The sequence below is a fragment of the Parasteatoda tepidariorum genome, chromosome 4, assembly GCF_043381705.1.
Source record: "Parasteatoda tepidariorum isolate YZ-2023 chromosome 4, CAS_Ptep_4.0, whole genome shotgun sequence".
Lineage (NCBI taxonomy): Eukaryota > Metazoa > Arthropoda > Arachnida > Araneae > Theridiidae > Parasteatoda > Parasteatoda tepidariorum.
The window spans coordinates 48,748,551-48,768,706 of record NC_092207.1 but is presented as its reverse complement, the minus strand read 5'-3'; the positions used below and the strand labels follow the sequence as shown (position 1 = coordinate 48,768,706).

General features: G+C 29.0%; 1 protein-coding gene across 3 annotated transcripts in view; it reads left to right on the top strand.

Moving 5' to 3' along the window:
- The window catches only part of LOC107441765 (sushi, von Willebrand factor type A, EGF and pentraxin domain-containing protein 1), a 411,941-nt gene that overhangs the window by 220,031 nt on the left and 171,754 nt on the right, over positions 1-20,156 (top strand). For all 3 annotated transcript variants that reach the window (XM_016055134.4, XM_071179755.1, XM_071179756.1), the window contains exons 3-4: positions 11,828-12,013; positions 16,150-16,341. In XM_016055134.4, coding sequence (XP_015910620.3) covers positions 11,828-12,013; positions 16,150-16,341 — 378 coding nt within the window. The remainder of the gene's footprint in view (positions 1-11,827; positions 12,014-16,149; positions 16,342-20,156) is intronic.

Genomic DNA, 20,156 nt, shown 5'->3' with positions numbered 1-20,156 from the left:
TGATTACAGAACTTGAACATGTTATCTATTTCTCACAAAATTTTACAAAGATAATGTCTGTCCGGGACGTTTGGGGCTTATCCACGTTTTATCAATTAGTCATAATAACATAGTGCTTCATACTTGTTATAGAACGTGGGAATAAAATTATTTCTTAGAAAATTGTTAAGAAACATATGATGTATGCTCGCAGAAGTGATTGGGTGAAACTTTGAATATAATGTTATTTATTTTATTAAAATATATTTTGTCTTTATTGATCATTTTCACATGTGAAAAAGTTTATATTATCAAGAAAAAATTATACTCTTTAATAATTAATAGAAAAAGTTTCAGAAAAATATATAGAATTTTCTGAAAAACTAGGAGATTTTAGCAAAAACTTAAATATTTTTATAAAACTAACAAATTTTTAACAAAAAAAGTAAAAATATTTTCTTGAAAGAGAATTTTTTTTTGTAAAAGCATAAATATTTTCTTAAAAGATAGAAAATTTTAACAAAAAGTTAAAATTTTTTCTTAAAAGATCGAAAATTTTTTCCAAAAACATTAATATTTTGTTAAAATGTAGAAAATTTTTAACAAAAAGTTAAAATATTTTCTTAAAAGACAAAATTTTTTGTAAAAACGTAAATATTTTCTTAAAAGATAGAAAATTTTGTGTAAAAGTTTGAAGTATATTTTAATAAAATTAGCAAATTTATTTCAAAAAGTTAAAAAAATGTTTAAAAGATAGAAGATTTTTTGAAAAAACATAAATATGTTCTTAAAAGATAGAAAACGTTTAACAAAAAGTTAAAATTTATTCTTAAAAGATAGAAAATTTTTGTAAAAACATTAATATTTTCTTAAAAGATAGAAAATTCTGTTAAAGACTAGCAAAACTAGCAAATTTTTAACAAAAAGTTAAAATTTTTGCTTTAGAGGGAAAATTTTTTGTAAAAACGTATAAATATTTTCTTAAAAGATGGAAAATTTTGTTAAAAAGTTAGAAATATTTTTATAAAACTAGCAAATTTTTAACAAAAAGTTAAAATATTTTCCTAAAAGAGAAAATTTTTTGCAAAAACATACATATTTTTTGAAAAAATCGAAAATTTTGTTAAAAAGAAATAAAAATGTTACCTTATTTCCTAGTTCGCTAAGATTTTAAGATGATTACTTTAAGTTAGATCAATAAATATTTTCTATAAAATCATTTTAACATTAATTTTAAATCATGAAGGCAGGAGAATCCGTTAGTTCTATGTACTCTTCAGAGTGCGGGACAAGGACCCATATTTAAATTCTACTTTCTACAAAGTTCATCCTCCATCCAGACTCCCATCTCTAGGAATTAGCCGAAAAAACTTTCCCAAAAACTTGAGATATGTGGGACTCGTTCACAACTTCATAGTTTCCTAATTCTCGTTGTCTCTTTCTTAAACACTCCCAACGCATTTTCATAATTTTCTTCATCTTTTTATTGTTATTTGTGGAATGATCTATCTTTCTTTTTTCTTGAACACGACGGTGTGTGAATGGATCGGATATGATTGAATAAATCAAATTTTAACTTAAAAATTCACTACACAAATTAAACTTATGCGAAACTAAATGAGTCAGTAAGTGTCTCTTTAAATTATCATTTCGAAAAAATGTCTTTTTACATTCTTCACATTCAAAACTTTCTCGATTTTTCATGAGTTCTTAAATGTCTATTCAAGTTACACTTTCGATTAAACACCTTATCACATAAACGACATTTAAAGTCTTTTTCATTCGAGTGAATTTTCAAATGTTGAACCATATTCTTTTTATGCGTGAATATTTTTCCACATATTTCACATATCTAAAAATTAAAATAAACGCTATTTGAATATCATACTACATTAACTCAATGAATTATTTAAAAAAAGTTAAAGTATTCTACAGAAAAGGATTATTTTTTTTTAAATTGTTAAGTTCTTAAAGTTAATATCAGTTTTTTTTCTTTCAAAAATCAATTTTATATCGCAAACAGTAACAATTTAACTATATACGCATATTGAAGTCATTTGAAGTTAATTATATTTAAATTAATTATATTTAATAAATAATATTAAAACGGATTTAAATATTAAAATAGATTTAAAGTTATTTTATTTTTAAAATTCCCACATAGATGGCGCCACTAGAGTAAAGCATGATATCATTTATGTGTTATGTAATAAAAGATGACGTCATAACTTCATAATATACAATATCTCCCCAAATAACAAAGTTTCTAAGTGTTGCCATCCTTAAAAAACTGATATTAAAAACAATAAGTGTTGCCACCCTCAAAAAACTAATAAATTAGATAATAAACAGAAACCGAAACTAAAATCGAAACTACAGGCGGGCAGAAATAAGTATACGGGAAGAAATAAGAAACTTCCGGCTTATAGGAGGGCAGGAATAAGCAATTTCCCTTTGTATGCGGGCAGAAATAAGCAACTTCCGGTTGGAGCAGAAATAAGCTCCGGTTGACTATGACGTCACTTCCGTAGCTTAGATCGCGTGGCCTACTACTTGCACAATTTCTTTATTTTTTATTTTATTTCATTTTTTTTAGTAGAAAGCAATGAATTAAATATACTCTGATAATAAAACTAAAATCTTTTTAACTAAGAAAATTATGTTACTGATAGCTTTGTAAAAATTTGGATGGGTAAAAAATTTTTTTCATACTTTTTACAAACATATTTATATCGCTTAAATGAATAATTTAATCTTGGTAAAAATATCCTTTTCATTTTACTAAATTTTTACTGAATCGATGGTCTCATACTACTTTTGTTATGGTATCTCGATGGATGAATGTTTGTGTCGGTGGAGCTTTGCAGTCAAAATTTAGTTTACTTTTTGACTATCTAGAGTACTCAAAACTGCACTGAAGCTCCATCCCCGATGTGGATGCAAGATTCAATCAATTCCCCTCTGCTAACAGCAGAATTTATCATGATATTATCATCAAAAAGAATTTACGTTCAAGAAATATTTCCCACCAGATAAATACTAGCTAAAGCATTCAAATTTTAACTGAAGCTCTGTCATGGATTTCAATACTATCATAATTATTATTACTATAGTAATTATTATGGTTATTATTATTATTACTATTATTGTAAGAGTACATCCGTGCTTGGCAACAATGCAAGTTTTCCGATTAGTTAGACTTCCCAAATTTTGAATGTTTTGTCAGACACTTTCATAATAAGATTCTATCACCGCCAATAATCAGCATCCAACCTCTTTCGAAAAATGTGTGATTAGGTTTTCGCAAAAAATAAATTGTATTCTCCTTTAAAGTTCACTCGAAAAACTTTGTTTGTTGCCTTATCATAACAAGTCATTTTATTCCAACTTTCTATGTTAGATCGAAGCAATTTTTGAAAAATTCTAAATATTGTTATATTGACTTTTTATGTTGATGAAAAAGTTATAAAATATAACATGATTTATTGACGAAAAGCACTATTGCTAGCCTTTTAGTAGAAATTTAATTTTTTAAAACTTATGAAGTAGTTTAAAAATGTTCTATTAACGAGTTTCAGAAGTTTTGTTTCCATCGATTGAATAGTTTTTACAAATTTAATGTAATTTGCAATCTATACTTTCCATGTGCAATAAGACATTAACTGTTCCATTAAAATAAAACTTGTTACTGATACCATTTCAATCTAATTATTGTTTTCATTCTTATTATTTTTAACTAAATCGAACAATTGTAGAGCATTGATGTCTTACAATACTTGACTTAGAAAAGTCAAAGTCAAGTATTGTATATATATATATATATATATATATATATAATTANTAAAATTTAATCTTTTTAAACCTGGTTTAAATATTCGTAAAACAATTGAGTCCTACAAAGTCTTGATTAATTATTATGAGTGTATAAGAAATAAAAATAAGTTAAAAAGTCAAAATCCATATGTTTTTTGCTTCAGCGCTTTCCCTGTCGAACGAATTGCGTCTGTGTATTACGCTAGCCACCGCGCATTTTTTAGCAGCTACAACTAGCTGTTGGCAAGCAGGACTCCCCGATCAGTTGTTTACTGATGTAGTTTATGAAACGGGGAGATCCCCACAATCAGTGTTAAAAGAGACAATGCAATGTCAGATATTACATGACGAAGTGTAATAACTCCAGACGTTCAATGATACGAAATTGTTCACAAGATTGCAAGGCACGTTATATTCTTTCCCCTTCCTTTTCCACGTGCGAAATATTTTTTAAAGTGATATGTAAAGTAAAAAGAGTACAACAAGAGTGTGATAGAACGTATTTTTACTATCCATTGAAAGTAATCAAACACAAGACTATCATTCATCAGTGATTACTAATCAAAAGATTAATCATGATTAAAAATAAGTAGTTACAATAAATTATTTGAAAGATCAATATGATTCGCGCTACTTGCAATTTGAATACGCGATACCTAATCAAGATTTGTCTAGGCAATTTAAACAATGGTATTTATTATTAAGTCACTCTTCAAGGAAAAGTAAACCATGGATTTAAGCTGCAAATTGATAAAAATAGTTGATAAGAATGACTTTCATAAATATTTATGAATTCAATTTACATAACCTTGTTAAGAAAACTAATGAAGCATTATATTTAACTATACAAATGAATATAATTCATTACAATAAGAAAAGAATTAAATTTAAAGTAAATAACATTTTTGAGTAGTTTTAAGTAATTGCAACTAAAACAAAAGAAAAAAATTTAAGTTAAGAATAATTGAATGAAATAGCAAACTATTCAAATGTTTTGTCCAACTATCAGTTTTTATTAAGATTTCTTTCATTTGAAATTAATAAAAATAAATCATTGAATAAATAAATTGTGTTAAACGTTTGCTAAATTAATTAATATAAAAAAGAATGATATGCAATTAATTGAATTTAAATAATTTATTTAATAATGTTGAAGTAAGTATTAGCTCTGCATCTCAAATAGGACATTTAATACGGGATTGTTTATCCATTTGACTTCATTTTGTGTTTTATATTTTTATTTCTAAATGTATCACTCCTAGGATTACCATTGTGTTGTGTGAACTGAACTATTAGAAGAAATTTTTTCGAAATCCTCTTACAACTGTTTTGTGGGTATAAAAGCATTTTTCTTTTGCTCCCAAAATCTAAGAATTTTGTTTTTGATCTAAGGATTTATTTCGTTTAAGTAAGAGATTACCTATTGTTGAAAAGTCTTTCTTTGGTTTGAAAGAAAAACCGAAACTTCTGTAAGTCAATGTATAACAATAAAGCCCCTTAATCCTGTTACAATAATTTGAGTTTGGGCAAGAAAACATGGGATAGATGATGCGAAAAAAAGTAATATACTTTTTTCGATATTGTTTTTGAAAGAGAATTGGTTTCATATAGTAATAAGGATGTTTTAGTGCAGACTTCCAGTTCTCGCGCATATGTACGAGACACACACCTCGATTAATTTATCTTTGTACCTTAAATTTAAATAATACTGCAAATGCTTTTCCTTTTCTTGACTATATTCCCGATTCTCTAAAATCTACTTAACTAAGACTCAATCTGTAAGATTTTCTTCTCACTTATATGTTTGCACTGTAAAAAATAGATACCCTCTCGGAATTCACGAAATTTGCGTTGTTATTGAGGAAATTGCAAACTGAAATATATTCCTAGCTACTATTTCACCATATCGAGAAACTTACTATATTTGCCTATTTAGAGTTACAAATTTCTATAGAGCTACATTAATCGATGAATAGTCTAAGATGAGTACTCAAAAAATTTTCTTAGTTGTGAACAAAATTGTAGAATGGAAAATGTTCTAAGTGATCATTTCTCCACATAAAAGAAAAGACTTTATTCCCCTATTTTATGATATGTATTTTTTTGAAAGCATTAAGTTCAACGGCTTAAAAGCCCAGTGTCTGCTCTGCGAGGAAGTGTATTCACTAAATTTGCACAATTTTATTTTTTATTGACAAAAATGTAAACTGCAACATGGTCTTAGCAACCATATCTCCATATAGATGAAATTTCTATATTCATTTGTTTAAGGATACGAATTTCGTTAGGCTTAACGGTATACCAGCCATATGTGCACTGTAAACAATGGGTATCATAAATTTGCGAAATTTTCTTTGTTATTGACACAATTGTAAACTTGAAAATCCTAAGTTTCATTTTATCAATCTGAAGGAAATTTTTTATTCACTTAATTAAGGGCACGAATTTCGTCACATGCGTTAGACTTAACTGTTTACCTGCCGGATCTTTTGTAGTAATGAAAAGGGTGGCTCTTTGGAAAAAGTGATAACATATTTTCGATCAAATTCCAAAGCAGTTGCATTCTGAAAAATTTTAAAAATGCTTCATGAGCCTAGTAGGGTTCATAAAAATTTTAATTTCACTTTGATTTTAAAAATTCAGTTTGTTAGTTTTGACGGAAATATTTAATTTACGAACATTTTTTGGTGGATCAGAATTAAACTATTTTGGCAGGCCCAATCTTTTCAGACCAATTTTTAAATTTTTTCAAACTGAGGGCACTCTGAATTAATAAAATATTTACTTCTTTTAGATACCAAACATTCTTTAAAATATGACTATTACATAAATTCAGAATGTAATAAAGATTTTGATATTATTAGTTTGTTTTGATGATAACGAATGGCTTTTTTATTCAATATATATAAACAAACAAAAGAATTAAATTACCATTCGTTATTTTTTTTTAAAAACGAAAACATGTTCCAAAAATGAACTTTGGCTTTTAAAGGATAATGTAATGCATTATTCAATTAACATTAACTAATTATGAAGTGCAACATCAAAGAAGCATGAGTGTATAAGTACTCACTTAAAGTCGAACCCAATAAATTTGCATGACAAACAAGAGGACTAAACCCTCCATCTTATTATTCCATTCAAGAAGTTTCAAAATCAGAAGAAAAAAAATTGCAGAACAAGCAGAGTGCACTATGACACACGGAATAGCAAATATTTACGTCAAATTATTCAGAGTTTGCTCTTTGATAAAAATCACTTGATTTCATGGCAAAATGATTGTTAAAAATAACAAAATGCAGTTTAAAGATTACAAAAGTTCTATTTTTGAGATTGTCGGGCATTCTAAGCCAGTCATATGTAATTCGATACCTTTACATTATGAATAGGCTATTTTAAGATAGAATTCCTTTAAAATATTATGAAATATTAAGTATTACATATTTTTGAATAATTTGAGTATATGTCAAAAAATGTAATACTTTATAGTATTTTTAACGAAAAATTGTATAAAATAGCTTATTCTAACTGTAAAACCTGTTAAATTAGGGAAAAATTAAGCAGTGTGAAATTTATCGAGAATTTTCGTAAGTCGTAAAATTGGGTCGTAAATGATATACTTTTTGCAACTAAAAGCACAGCTAGTTGAAAATAATTAAGTTAATATAATTGAAAACTAATAAAGAACAAAAATTTATTCTCCTTCCCAATTCACTCGGATATATCCGCAAAATGTTGGTAAATAGCTATTTTATGAGGATATAACCATGAGAAAGGAGAAAAAAAATTTTCTTTTCTTTGATAATTAGGTTTTAGACTAACTATTTAAGGAATAATTTTTTTTACCAAACAAATATTCTACTAATTAGTGTTATTTTTCCTTCTTTTACCTATTTTCCATTAGATCTTTTTATGTGGACTTTTCTTGTATTCTATATATTATGTATTATAAATTTACAAGTTATTAACTCAGTGTAATTTCATATAAATTTATTACACTCTTTCTAAGTACATTGAAAGAAAAGTATGTTCAAAATTACACGAATATGGAAAATTTTACTATGTCTCCGGCTGTACCGAAACATAAAAAAGCTCAGTAAATTTTACCGAAGTCCTTTGGTAATGATTTTTTTAAAATTAACTATAAAATATGGTTTCATAATATGTGATAAAATTTGGTAAATTCGGTGATTTTATCATGATTCCTTAGAGCATGACATAAAAATCATTCATTCGGTTAGAGTTATTTTTCCGTTTTGTATTTTTTGTTAAATGTGTGGTAATAAGAACTACAAAAAAATTACCGAATGAATGGGTTAAATACCGTATATTTAGGTTTTTATTCCCAGAAGTGTGGGTTCTTTGCCAGAAATGTCATTACCATAAAGCATGGGTCGCCAAACTTTTTTGATCATCGACCTCTATATAATTTTTCGAAATCTCCATCGACCCCCATAAAAGTAATTATCTGTTAATTAAGATAAAACTCTATTAGATACTGTGTTTGTACATTTATTTTATGATTTAAACATTTATTAAAGTAATAGTACATTGTGTAACAATAGTTTTATGAAAAATATATTAATGTTGAAATTTAAATACCTTAATATTTATTAAATAATAAGTAATTATAAATAAGTAGAAATAATAAGTAAAGTAACTACAGATTTATTGCTTCTTAACCAATGAGATGAGTGTGCCTGGTGTTTTTTTGCAAGGTTCGCTATATTGGGTTCAAAATTGGTCAATTTTAATTTTAAATCCCCTCGTAACTCCACATTTAATTTATTTCTGTACTTAGTTAAGATTGAATTTACGTGACTGAAACCGGCTTCAACCATATAGGAACTTGGAAAAGCTAGCATAAAAAGGCTGAGCTATTTCATAAAGTTCTACATATTTTTGCATTATATTTATATTTGTTCAAAATTTACTTATTGTTAAATTTTTAAAAAGCGTCTTTGCTTCAAGATCCGATAATAATTCAGCAAACTCATCTTGCAGGTTGATGTCCACGTTTTTGATGATGCGTTTATTAATTTATGTTCTATAAAGAAACTGATATTAATTCAAATATAAAAAATATTCACAAATTTTACATACTCAATTAGATATGTGTGATTTTCGTATTAAGAACTGTTTTTTCTTTGACCCCCAATCGACCCTTCCGATTCAGATCGACCCCCATTCGACCCCCTGGCTCAGATCGACTCCCACTTTTGTTAAATAGACCCCTGGGGGTCTATATAGACCACTTTGGCGACCTCTGCCATAAAGTAATGTAATTTTCACAAAATAAATTATCCGTACTCTTTTTACTTAATCCTACTGGGTAATGACTCTATTAAAACCGCTCTTATGTGCTTTTATGCCGCTTTAATACATAGTATTAATGTGAAACAATCATAGTTATTGAAATCTAGTATGAATCATAATATGAAATCCGCGATCTGAGTTTGTTTGCCACATAAACAACCCATCAGTTACAAATCCCTGATGAAGCATTCACGTCCCTGATTTGCATTTAATGAAGTGTTGTAAATTATCACTGATTGTTACGTAAAAACGGATTATAACATGGAAATAGGCTTATTCTGATATATTTCGCCAATTATATTCTACTATTTTGCAACCACAAATTGAACCTAATATAGAAATAAATATAAAAAAATATCTTCCTCATCTGCTTTCTTACGCATATAAAAATCACAACAATGAAACTAGCTCCATTCATTTGCAGGGGAAATTGTTTGTAATTGATTTTTGTAAAATTTCTACTAATTTATTTATCGCGATAAGCTTTAGTTCGATTATTAGGTTAGTTTCAATGTTTATTTTTCTTGTATTTTGAGTTCTTGGAATGAGATTTCTCTGTGCACAAAATTATAATTTTCCTACGATTTGTTTTTTATTCTATCGAAAAACTTGAAAATATTGTGATATAGGTTATCTTACTTTAAAACTAAATTGAAATTTCACCCAAGTGTGACACATTAATATTTTCAAACATTGAAATACGATGGCTGTAAAAAAAAAATCGTAATTTCTCTGATATCCAGCCACGTACTCAGTTTTGCGAAAACTGAATGAGTAAAGCAAAATAAAATCAACCTTGACAGAAAATAACTGAAAAATGTATTATTACATCAATAAAATTGTGCTATCTGAATGTCCTTTAAACATTCTTTTTTCTCGAAATTTCCAAAATTTCATTTTTTTTCATCTAATAGTTTTTAAGGCATAGCAATGAGAAGCAGTGTTGATTTCACCAATAACATATTTTTAATATAGATTGCTTGTATAAATCTAACGATAAACATGTTTGAAACTTTCGATAAATCCCTTGTCATTGCAAACTAGCAGGAAAATATAATATTTATCTATTCCCATCAGAAAGAGATGAACCCCATACAGAAAAAGATTAATATTTATCTATTCCTATCCCGTAACAGCTGACTCAAATGAGTTTTTGTGTGTTACATTTATTTATTTATTTTTTTGGTGAAACGAAACAAAGAAATTACAAAAAGAATGAAAGAAAAAAATAAGCAATTAAAGAAAGTAACAGACTCTATTTGTAAGAACAGCAAATAAATGCATTTCTTTTTTCAAACTATTACGACAACAATTATACATGCAAGAGCAAAATTGCGTAAATAACATTGTGCTGTGGATTCTGACCTTGCTTATGCATACTAAAAGTAACCAGTAAATTTCAGTACAGGTTACAATTTCAAACAAATATCCATAATAACCCATTTTAATTTGGTTTTATGGCTTAAGTAAGACAGAGTCTATAAAATAAAACAATGAGTATTTATTGACGTCTACAATACTGAGGCCTTGAAGAACAATGTGTAAAAATATAACAATTACCGGTATTGGTTTACGAAACGTATTTGTCCAGAACATAAATTTCTTAAAGAGGCTCTCCCGTTAAATTAAGTTTACAATTATGACGTCCATTTATTTCCCTATCCAAATTTTCGAGACCAGACCAGACTCTGTATGTATTAGTCCAGGTTGATCATTCTAATTCAAACGCTGACTTTCTATTATTCTCCCGTTACTTCAGCAGCTAGAATTTACTGGATGCTAATAACAGGAACCTGCCACAAAAAATAAAAATTTAAAAAAAATTAAAATAAAGAAATTTCGAAAAATTAAAGAAGAGAACTCTCGATGAGATGAGAGCCCTTGACTAAATAACCGGCAAAAGGCCTCTGGTGAGATTAAATAACTCTTCCACAGTCCCAGATAGGAGATTAGAGAGAGCAAGAGCCATCAGTCAACAAATGACAGCACTCATTCGGTACTCGAACCCACTATCAAAACTCATTTTACACGAAAAACAACCAAACAATAAAAAAAATTTGTTAGCATAAAACCAATATTGCTAATAGGAAACTATTCACAGCTCTAGCTAAATAGAGGGTTAGACTCATGTTGCAGTTGGAAAAAGATGGAAATTTCTTATGGTTTATCGCTTCTTGAAATGGGGAGATGTTGCTTAACTTTCCGAAAGTTAGACAACATCACCGAAAATGAGCTTTTCTTGATAACTGCCTTTTTAGCTGGAGTAAAAATTACTCAACATATGTGACATACATGAAAGATTTTTCTTTTTAGCTCAAAGATTGGTTATTTTCCCTTTAAAAATGCTCCTTAATGTTCCTTTGCCAGGAATTATTTCTTGAATTGAATTTAAAATCATAAAAGAGTATGCTTACGTTAATATGGCATGGAAAACTATTATAAATTTACTTTTTTAATGAAATTTCCTTTTCACAACTAGAAACATAAGTAGCAGCAAAACAATTACACAGCAAATTGAAGAGCTAGCAAATTGTCATTGAATACGCATGTTTTAGCAAGTAATTTTAAACACAATTTTCCCTCATTTATTAATATTTGAATAAGTGGGGAAGCAGAGTTGCATTTATTCCATATTATTTTGTCTGTCTTCACTGTAAATTTATAAATAACAAATATCTTTACGTTTAGCAAACATAATCATGTTTACATTTTTCTACAGACTTGCATTGCGAAGATCTTTCTCCCCCAGAACATGGTATACTCAAGGTGACAGGAGAACATTTTGGACAAAAAGCTTCCTTTAGTTGCCAAGAAGGTTATTGGTTAGCTGGCAACACAGAAAGAGTTTGCCAAGGCGATGCCAAGTGGAGTGGCAAACAACCGGAATGCAAGCTCAAAGTAGGCAGTGAGTAGTTTTAAAAAAATGAATTTGTTTCTGAAAAACAATTAACTCATATATAATGTTTTAAACTTTTTAATCAATTGGATGCATAAAGAGATAATATTTTTCGAATGAATGTTCAATATTAAAAAATTAATAATACGTTTAATTTCTTATGTTCCTTGGAATTTCATTAAAAAATAGCCTTTGCCTTATTATTTATTGACGGCATATGAGAGATATTAAAATGCCTTATTATTGCTAATACCTTCTTGAACAACAATGTATCAATCCAAAGGAATGTTTTCAGTCGAAAGAAATTAATGAATAATTACTATTTTCTTCTTTTTCTCAGACTTATCTTTGGATAAACGAATTTCTTAATTGTAAACAAAAATTTTTAAATTCCCTTAAATCCCCCGAAATATGTCGAAATACGCAAAAAATAAAGGGACGAAGCTCTGAAAAATATGGTTATTATACTTTCAAGATTACGGCTACCCCGTATATTTTAATGGTTAGAGATCCAAATCCATTAAAAAAATTATGCTTATTCAGAGAAAGATCACCGTTGTATCTGAATTCGCAAATTAAAATCTCGTCTGCACTAATAATTTAGCATATTTGAGCTCACACTCCTAAATCATTAAGATTGTGCCCCAGTTTAATAAAATCCGATCCTTATATTAAAAGTTATTCAAGGTGTTTTATTTATTAGTTTGTGCACTGTACATTGCATTATGATTGTAAAATTTTTTTTCCAATGCCTGAGTTGACATTCATCAACTCAGAGAATGAAAAAACATCCATGCCTTGTCTGGGAATCAAACCCAGAACCTTTCTGATAAAAGGCCAGTTCCCTGACCCCTACACAGTCTGGTCGGCATGATTTTGAAGTTTTATTAACCAAAATTGTCTCAGAAATATAAAATTCGATTTTAAGTAAAGAACAAATTTGAAGATTATGAATAATATTTAAAGTGTCATAATTTTTTTACGTGTCTAAAATTCAATGAAATATTTTAGTAATAAAGAAATAAAAATATACACAAAAATATTTTAAAATACAGTTGATTTTTAAAAGTTAAAATTTGCAAATTTTTTATGTAATTATTTTTTTTTTAAAAATTAAATCTATTTTATTTAAAAATTTGAAAAAAATCAAATGCTGCTATTATTTAGTTCTGTTCGAGTCAATTTTAATAGTTAAACTCATTTACAATCACATGCATATTCTTCTATCCGCAAAATCTCACGTCTCGCAGGAGGATAAAACTATTATATTACAAAGTTTTGTATAAAAAATTAAGAATAAAAAATTCTTGTAGCCATTTTAATGACGTCTGTGGTTTAGAGTGACATTGGAAACATCGAAGTAAATACTCTTCTGTAGATGGTATCCAATACTTTGCTGCAGCAGATCATAGAGGAAGAGAGACCATCGAGAGTTAATTCGTGCAATTTACCCGATCGAAAAAGTTTCTTTTACTGCTAAAAGGAGCTAATAAAAGAAAGGCAATATTTGCAGATATTTCTTGACACTCATTCCATCTGGAATGTTCGATCTTAGAAAGGCATTAGAAGAAAAGGAAAACTTTACGATCAGTTCTCGCGCAGTTTATTTATTCAGAAAAAAAGTTTCTTCGTCCCATTGTGTAATCTCTTATAATTTCTGTCGCTGTATCAATACATCAAGATAGTTTGATTTTCATCGATGATAGTTTCTGTGATTTATACGTGGAATTTATTTTATTCCAACAATAGATTTTTATGCATTTCCGTTTGTTAGCAGAGATGTACAGTGCTCAAAAAAATAAACAGAGCACCCTGGAAAACTATTGATCTAATAATCGTATCTTCACATTCTAGTTCGAGGGTCTTCAAATATAATAATTTATTAGTGCAGACAATATTTTAAGTTACAAAATCAAACAATTAAACGTGCTTTCTCAGAATAAACATACCTTGTTTTCGATGGATTCTTATTTTTGTCCTGCAAAATATGGGGGTAGTCACAAATTCGGAAAATATTGCCCCAATAGTTTGTTAGGACAGGAAAGTGGTGGAAAGATTGAACCCTTTACTAGTTAATTTTATCATCATGGGATATTAATTAATCATGGGACACCATTTCTATACTCGTTGATCTTTTGTTTAAATTTTAGAAAAACAATTCCCTGCATTTATTAAGAATGTTACATTAAAAGTAATTTGCAATGAAACATTTCTTACGATATTTGAAATAGCAATATAAAGATTTGAGCCTAGTCGACCAGCCTTCGAAGGATTCAGGGAATAGGCCTTGCATTAGAAAGGTTCTGGGCTCGAATCCCGGTCAAGGCATGAATGTTCTTTCCTTCTCTATAATATCTGCCCTTACTGTGAAAGCAACGTTGGCTCTCCTATTATGCTGCCCCTGAAAGAGTGGACACCAAATCTGCCCTTCAGATGCCTGTATGGCGAAAAGGTCAATAATCCTACTTTCACGTTCTAGGACTCAATCTTAATAGTTCGAGGAGGCGTCTTGAAATACGATAACTTATTAGTGCAGACGATATTTTAAGTTAAAAAATCAAACAATTAAACGTGTTTTTTCTGAATAAACATACCTTGTTTTCGATGGATTCTTATTTTTATCTCCCAAAATATGGGGGTTGTCACAAATTCAATGTCGAAAATCAGCCATCAAAGTACGGAACAATTAAACAGTCCACAATCTGTCTAAGCATTGCATACAGTGACAAATGAAAAACTGACGAAATAGGAAATACGGCATTTTATATGTTTAATTGGTATGATTATGTTTTATAAGCAGAAGTTGAAAGCAATTTCTAGGCTCATTTCTTATTGTGCTTTGTTTGATAAAAGAGGCATAAATATTTAGTAATCCTAATGTATAATTTATAATAAATATATTAACCATATTTATTACAGTGTAAAAAATTTCGGATCAAATTACAGCATAAGTTAACGACACTTTAGATGGATCAACCGTAAAATCGATTTTGACTGTGAAATATTATACTTTAATATTTTACTGTAATATTATTCAATTGGTCCGTAATTTTAAGGTAATCGTTACTGTAGAAACTACGGTAATTCATATTTTTGTTCCATAACGTATTCCGGTAAAAATGGATTTTACAGTAAAAAGTATCGGCTCCTTGAGTGCCAGTGTGGATCCGAAGTTTTTATAATGTGCCCGCCAGGAATATGTGAGTCATGACTCAATATCTCTTAGATTAGTCTCTCCTAGATTACTCTATTGCGATAGATAATTGCCCGGTATGGTCTTTACTGGTGTTTTTTATTAAATTTAAGCGTAATTTCTCAGCATTCTACGGTGAATTTTTTTTTAAAATAAATATAACTGTAGTAGTTGTTGTAGTAAAATGTAATTAAGTAAGTGTTCCCAATGATGTTTTTCTTTATGGGGTATTAATAATGATAATTAAATGAGATGGTAAAGTTTTTGTTTCACAAAAAAACATAGTTTTTTTTGTTTTATATTAGAGAGGAAGGGAAGAAAGAGAGCAAGAGAAGAAAAAGCAACACATCATTTTCTTTCTGTGATTTCTAGTCACCAAATCATAATGTACTTAAGAGATTTTACATCATTGCTTAGATTATGCGTGTTAAAATGTATTTATTATTTTAAAAAAATCCAAGAAATTCCAGGCATTTGCCTTTTATTTATATATTCAAAGAATGAAATATTATTTATTATGTTTTGTGTTTTGTTAAATACATATTGAACTTTACTGTTTAAAATGTAAAAGATAAAAACACAAATTAAAATGGGAGAATTTTTAAAGTAGAACATGAAGCAACTTTTGATTTGTATGTATATAAAAATAAAGAAAGAGAGACTACAGAATTGATATGATGTGATTTTAAAATCCCCATCTATCACAATATATATACACTACCGGTCAAAAGTTTGCGAAAATTTTTAAATCTGCAAAGAAAAGGCCTAAATTCAAATGTTCATAGAACTGCGAAAANTATTATATTATATTATATTATATTATATTATATATATTATAATTAATTATATTTCCTCCAAAAGTAAAAGTAAAGATAAATGATTAAAAAGGGGTTCATTTATTTTTATTTGTAAATGATTTTTTTTAAATAATGTTCAGTTGTTTTCTTCACAGCCATGTGCGTGTCTCCACCTCAAGTGGCCTATGCTCGACACAGTGCCCCTCTGGACAAAGATGACTTCCCCACAGATTCCACCGTGCAATACACATGCTTCCCTGGTTATGATCCAAAAGGTTTTCCAAAGGCTAAGTGCCTCAACTATAATGGAACGGCCCAGTGGTTTGGACCTGATCTCCGCTGCCTTCGTAAGTCCCTTCTATAAGTCATTGTTTTTATCACCGTTGCGCACACAAAGGAAGCGTCAAACTATCATTTTAGAAGTTCATTTATTTCTAAATTAAGGAACTAATTCTTAAAGCATCTCTCAATAATTTTTGTACTGCCTAAGAGACAAATCGGTGCATATTTGTCTATTTTGTCAACTTTAGATAATATATTTATCAGACTGTGTTGACAGAATATGAAAAGAGTGTCCTAGGTAGCGATTCTAATGTGAAAAGTAACAGGTAATGTTTGAATATTATTTGAAGGCTTTTTTTCACATAGATTCTCTTTTCACGTATTTATTGTCATTGTTTTTTCTTGCCAACTCTTTGTGATCCAACACCAGCTAGGTTGAAGGATACGTCATGGTTGAAGGATACGTTTTTGACTTCTATATTTATGGAAGCAATGGTGTGATCGGCTGAAACAGGATTGATCATGCACTTGGTATTTTGTGAAGACCCTGCTCCCAGACTTGAAAGTCGTACTTTTCAAATCCCTGCAAATGAATCGTGAAACATCAATTTAATCGTATCTACGTAGGATTTATGATCGGATCAGGATTGATCAAGCACTTGGTACGTTTAGGGAAGACCCTGCTCTCAGTCTTGAAGGTCATACTTTTCTAATGCCTGCCAATAAATCGTGAAATAGCAATTTTATCGGATCTATATGGGATCTATGATCGGATCAGGATTGATCAAGCACTTGGTACGTTTAGTGAAAACCCTGCTCCCAGACATGAAGGTCATACTTTTCAAATACCCACTGATGAATCGAGAAACAGCAATTTTACCGGATCTACATGGGATCTATGATCGGAACAGGATTGATCATGCACTTGGTACGTTTAGTGAAGACCATGCTCCCAGACTTTAAGGTCATAATTTTCAAATACCCACTGATGAATCGAGAAACAGCAATTTGACGGGATCTACGACCCTCCAAAGCACCCCCTGGACACTCTCGACCATACCAATATTGTACGGGGTGAATGAGCCAAGTATGTCTGAGCCTTCTTTATAAATTCATGCTGCTTTTCACACTTTGTTACATGGAAAAAATATATCCTTTAATGATAGTCTAACGGAATTATTAGAGATAACCAATAGGAGAACATGAAAATAAACAAGTTAGCTAGAAAAGAATGAATTTTTCTCCCCTCGTTATCAAAACTCGTTGTAGTGGTAAAAATACCGCTTTATTTTGTGTGAGTTCTTATAAATCGTGTTGCTGTCTAAATTGATTTCTTATAAATCATCACTACGCAACAGATTGCTAAAAAATTAATTTTTACTTCAAATATTAAACTTCTATTATCTATTGAGTAAACAAGTATTAAATTTCAACGCCTTACTATGAGCCTATCTGTCGGCATTTTCCGCTGAATATCGAAACTCTCGATTCTGTTTTCTGAATGCTAAATATATTTGTTAATTATTTCTAAGAATCATTTCCAAATAAAACTTACAAAAGCATATTAAAACATTCATAATTAGGCAAGTTGAAAAAGAGAAAGAAATAATGCTGCAAATATTTTGTTTCATCATTCACCATCAGTACAAAATACTGGCATTTCTCAGTTATACCAACAAATATTAACATTCATCATTGGTCAAGTTGAAAGGGAAACATTACATTATTCAACATCAGTACATGTTGAGTATGCTCATTACATGTATATTATATCAGTACATGCTGAATATATTCATTACATCTATATTACATCAGTACATGTTGAATATACTCATTGCATGTATATTGCATCAATACATGAATATACTGATCATTTCCCAATTATACCAAGAAATGACAACATTCCTTATTGGTCTGCCAACGTTCCTTATTGGTCAAGTTGAAAGAGAAAAATAATGTCTCAAAATTTATTCAACATCAGTACATGTAAAATATTTACATTTCTCAGATATATTTACCAATGTCAACATTCATTATTGGTCAAGTTAAAGGAGAAAAATAATTATTCAAAAAAAAAATTTTATTCAACATCAGTACATGTTGAGTATGCTCATTACATGTATATTATATCAGTACATGCTGAATATATTCATTACATCTATATTACATCAGTACATGTTGAATATACTCATTGCATGTATATTGCATCAATACATGAATATACTGATCATTTCCCAATTATACCAAGAAATGACAACATTCCTTATTGGTCTGCCAACGTTCCTTATTGGTCAAGTTGAAAGAGAAAAATAATGACTCAAAATTTATTCAACATCAGTACATGTAAAATATTAACATTTCTCAGATATATTTACCAATGTCAACATTCATTATTGGTCAAGTTAAAGGAGAAAAATAATTATTCAAAAAAAAATGTTTATTCAACATGAGTATATATGCTGAATATGAACATCTTTCAGCGATATCAACATATAACGAAATTCATCATTCATCAAATTGGAAATGTTAAATAATGGCTTAAAAATTTTGTTTCATTTTTCTCTGCAAATGTAAACATTTATTTTTGACCGTGATGACAAAAAAATTCACGATAAAAAAAATTAGCTACAACATTCATCATCATCTCGAGTATTGACATTTGCCACGGAGAGTGAGAAATAGATATTCAACAAATATTTCTTTCGAACATACACTTTAACGACTATGTTAATGCAGATATTCACAAGAGATTGATAATCTTCACTTATTTCAGTCTTTTTCAGTAATTTAAGACTGAAAATTTACAGATGGATTTCAAGTTAGAAGAGTTAAGCTAATTTATTTTTAAAATACCATTTTGTATACAAAAAAATTTTTTTATTACTTTCTCTTTTTGAACAAAGCTGATAAGATTTTTTAATTAAAAAGTGACACTTTCTCAAAACGTTAACATGATACACTTGAAATTGAACCTTTGACATTTCAATTTTTGATTACTTGCAAAAATTGATTCATAAACAGATGCCAATTTTGTATCGCAGATATTTAAATAGGAATACTATCTCAAATATTACGAAATATAATTATTTATTTTGTAAAATTTAATTCCACTGTTTATTTACTTTTATATTATTTACTTATTTTGTAAAATGTTAGACATCTTTATGTCTAATCACACTCATGATTTGAGAACATGGTTTAAAATGTTATCACTAAAAAAGTACACTGCTGGTGATTATTACGTAGCATAAACTGCAATCTGCTATAAAGTTACAAACCAGCCTTAAGGATGAGCTTAATGACTATTTATCGAAAATAAAACTTACTAAAACACCATCTAAAACATTGATATTCATCTAAAGATCTACCTAAATATCACCGATAGCTTCAGAGCTCGAAGAAAGTTCTGTTTAATTCCGACTCGTATTGATTTGCTGAAGATTTCATTAGCCATGAACGGTAGCCGGCATATTGCGGTTATTTAAGCTGTTTTAACGACCTCCAGAATTTCACAAGCCCATGACGAATGCTAATCTAATTTCCCAACTTAGTTTGCCTTACGTCAATTGACGCCCACTGCGAAGAGAAATCACACTTGAGCGAGTTGAAAAGGCAGTTTCGGAATAGCAAATTCTAATTACTTTCTGTAAAAGGAATGGAAAAGTTTTGATGTTTCTTCGCAACTCTGATGTGTCAACCATTCTTGAAAGTTGATCTCTTTGGGCGGATATTAAAGGGAAAGGGTTTATTACTTAACACACTGTTTCTAAAAATAACTTTAACTGCTATGGAAGAGTTAATAAAATTCCATTTATACCAATTTATCCCATTTATTCGCTTCAAAGGAATACTGCCGTATATATATATATATATATATATA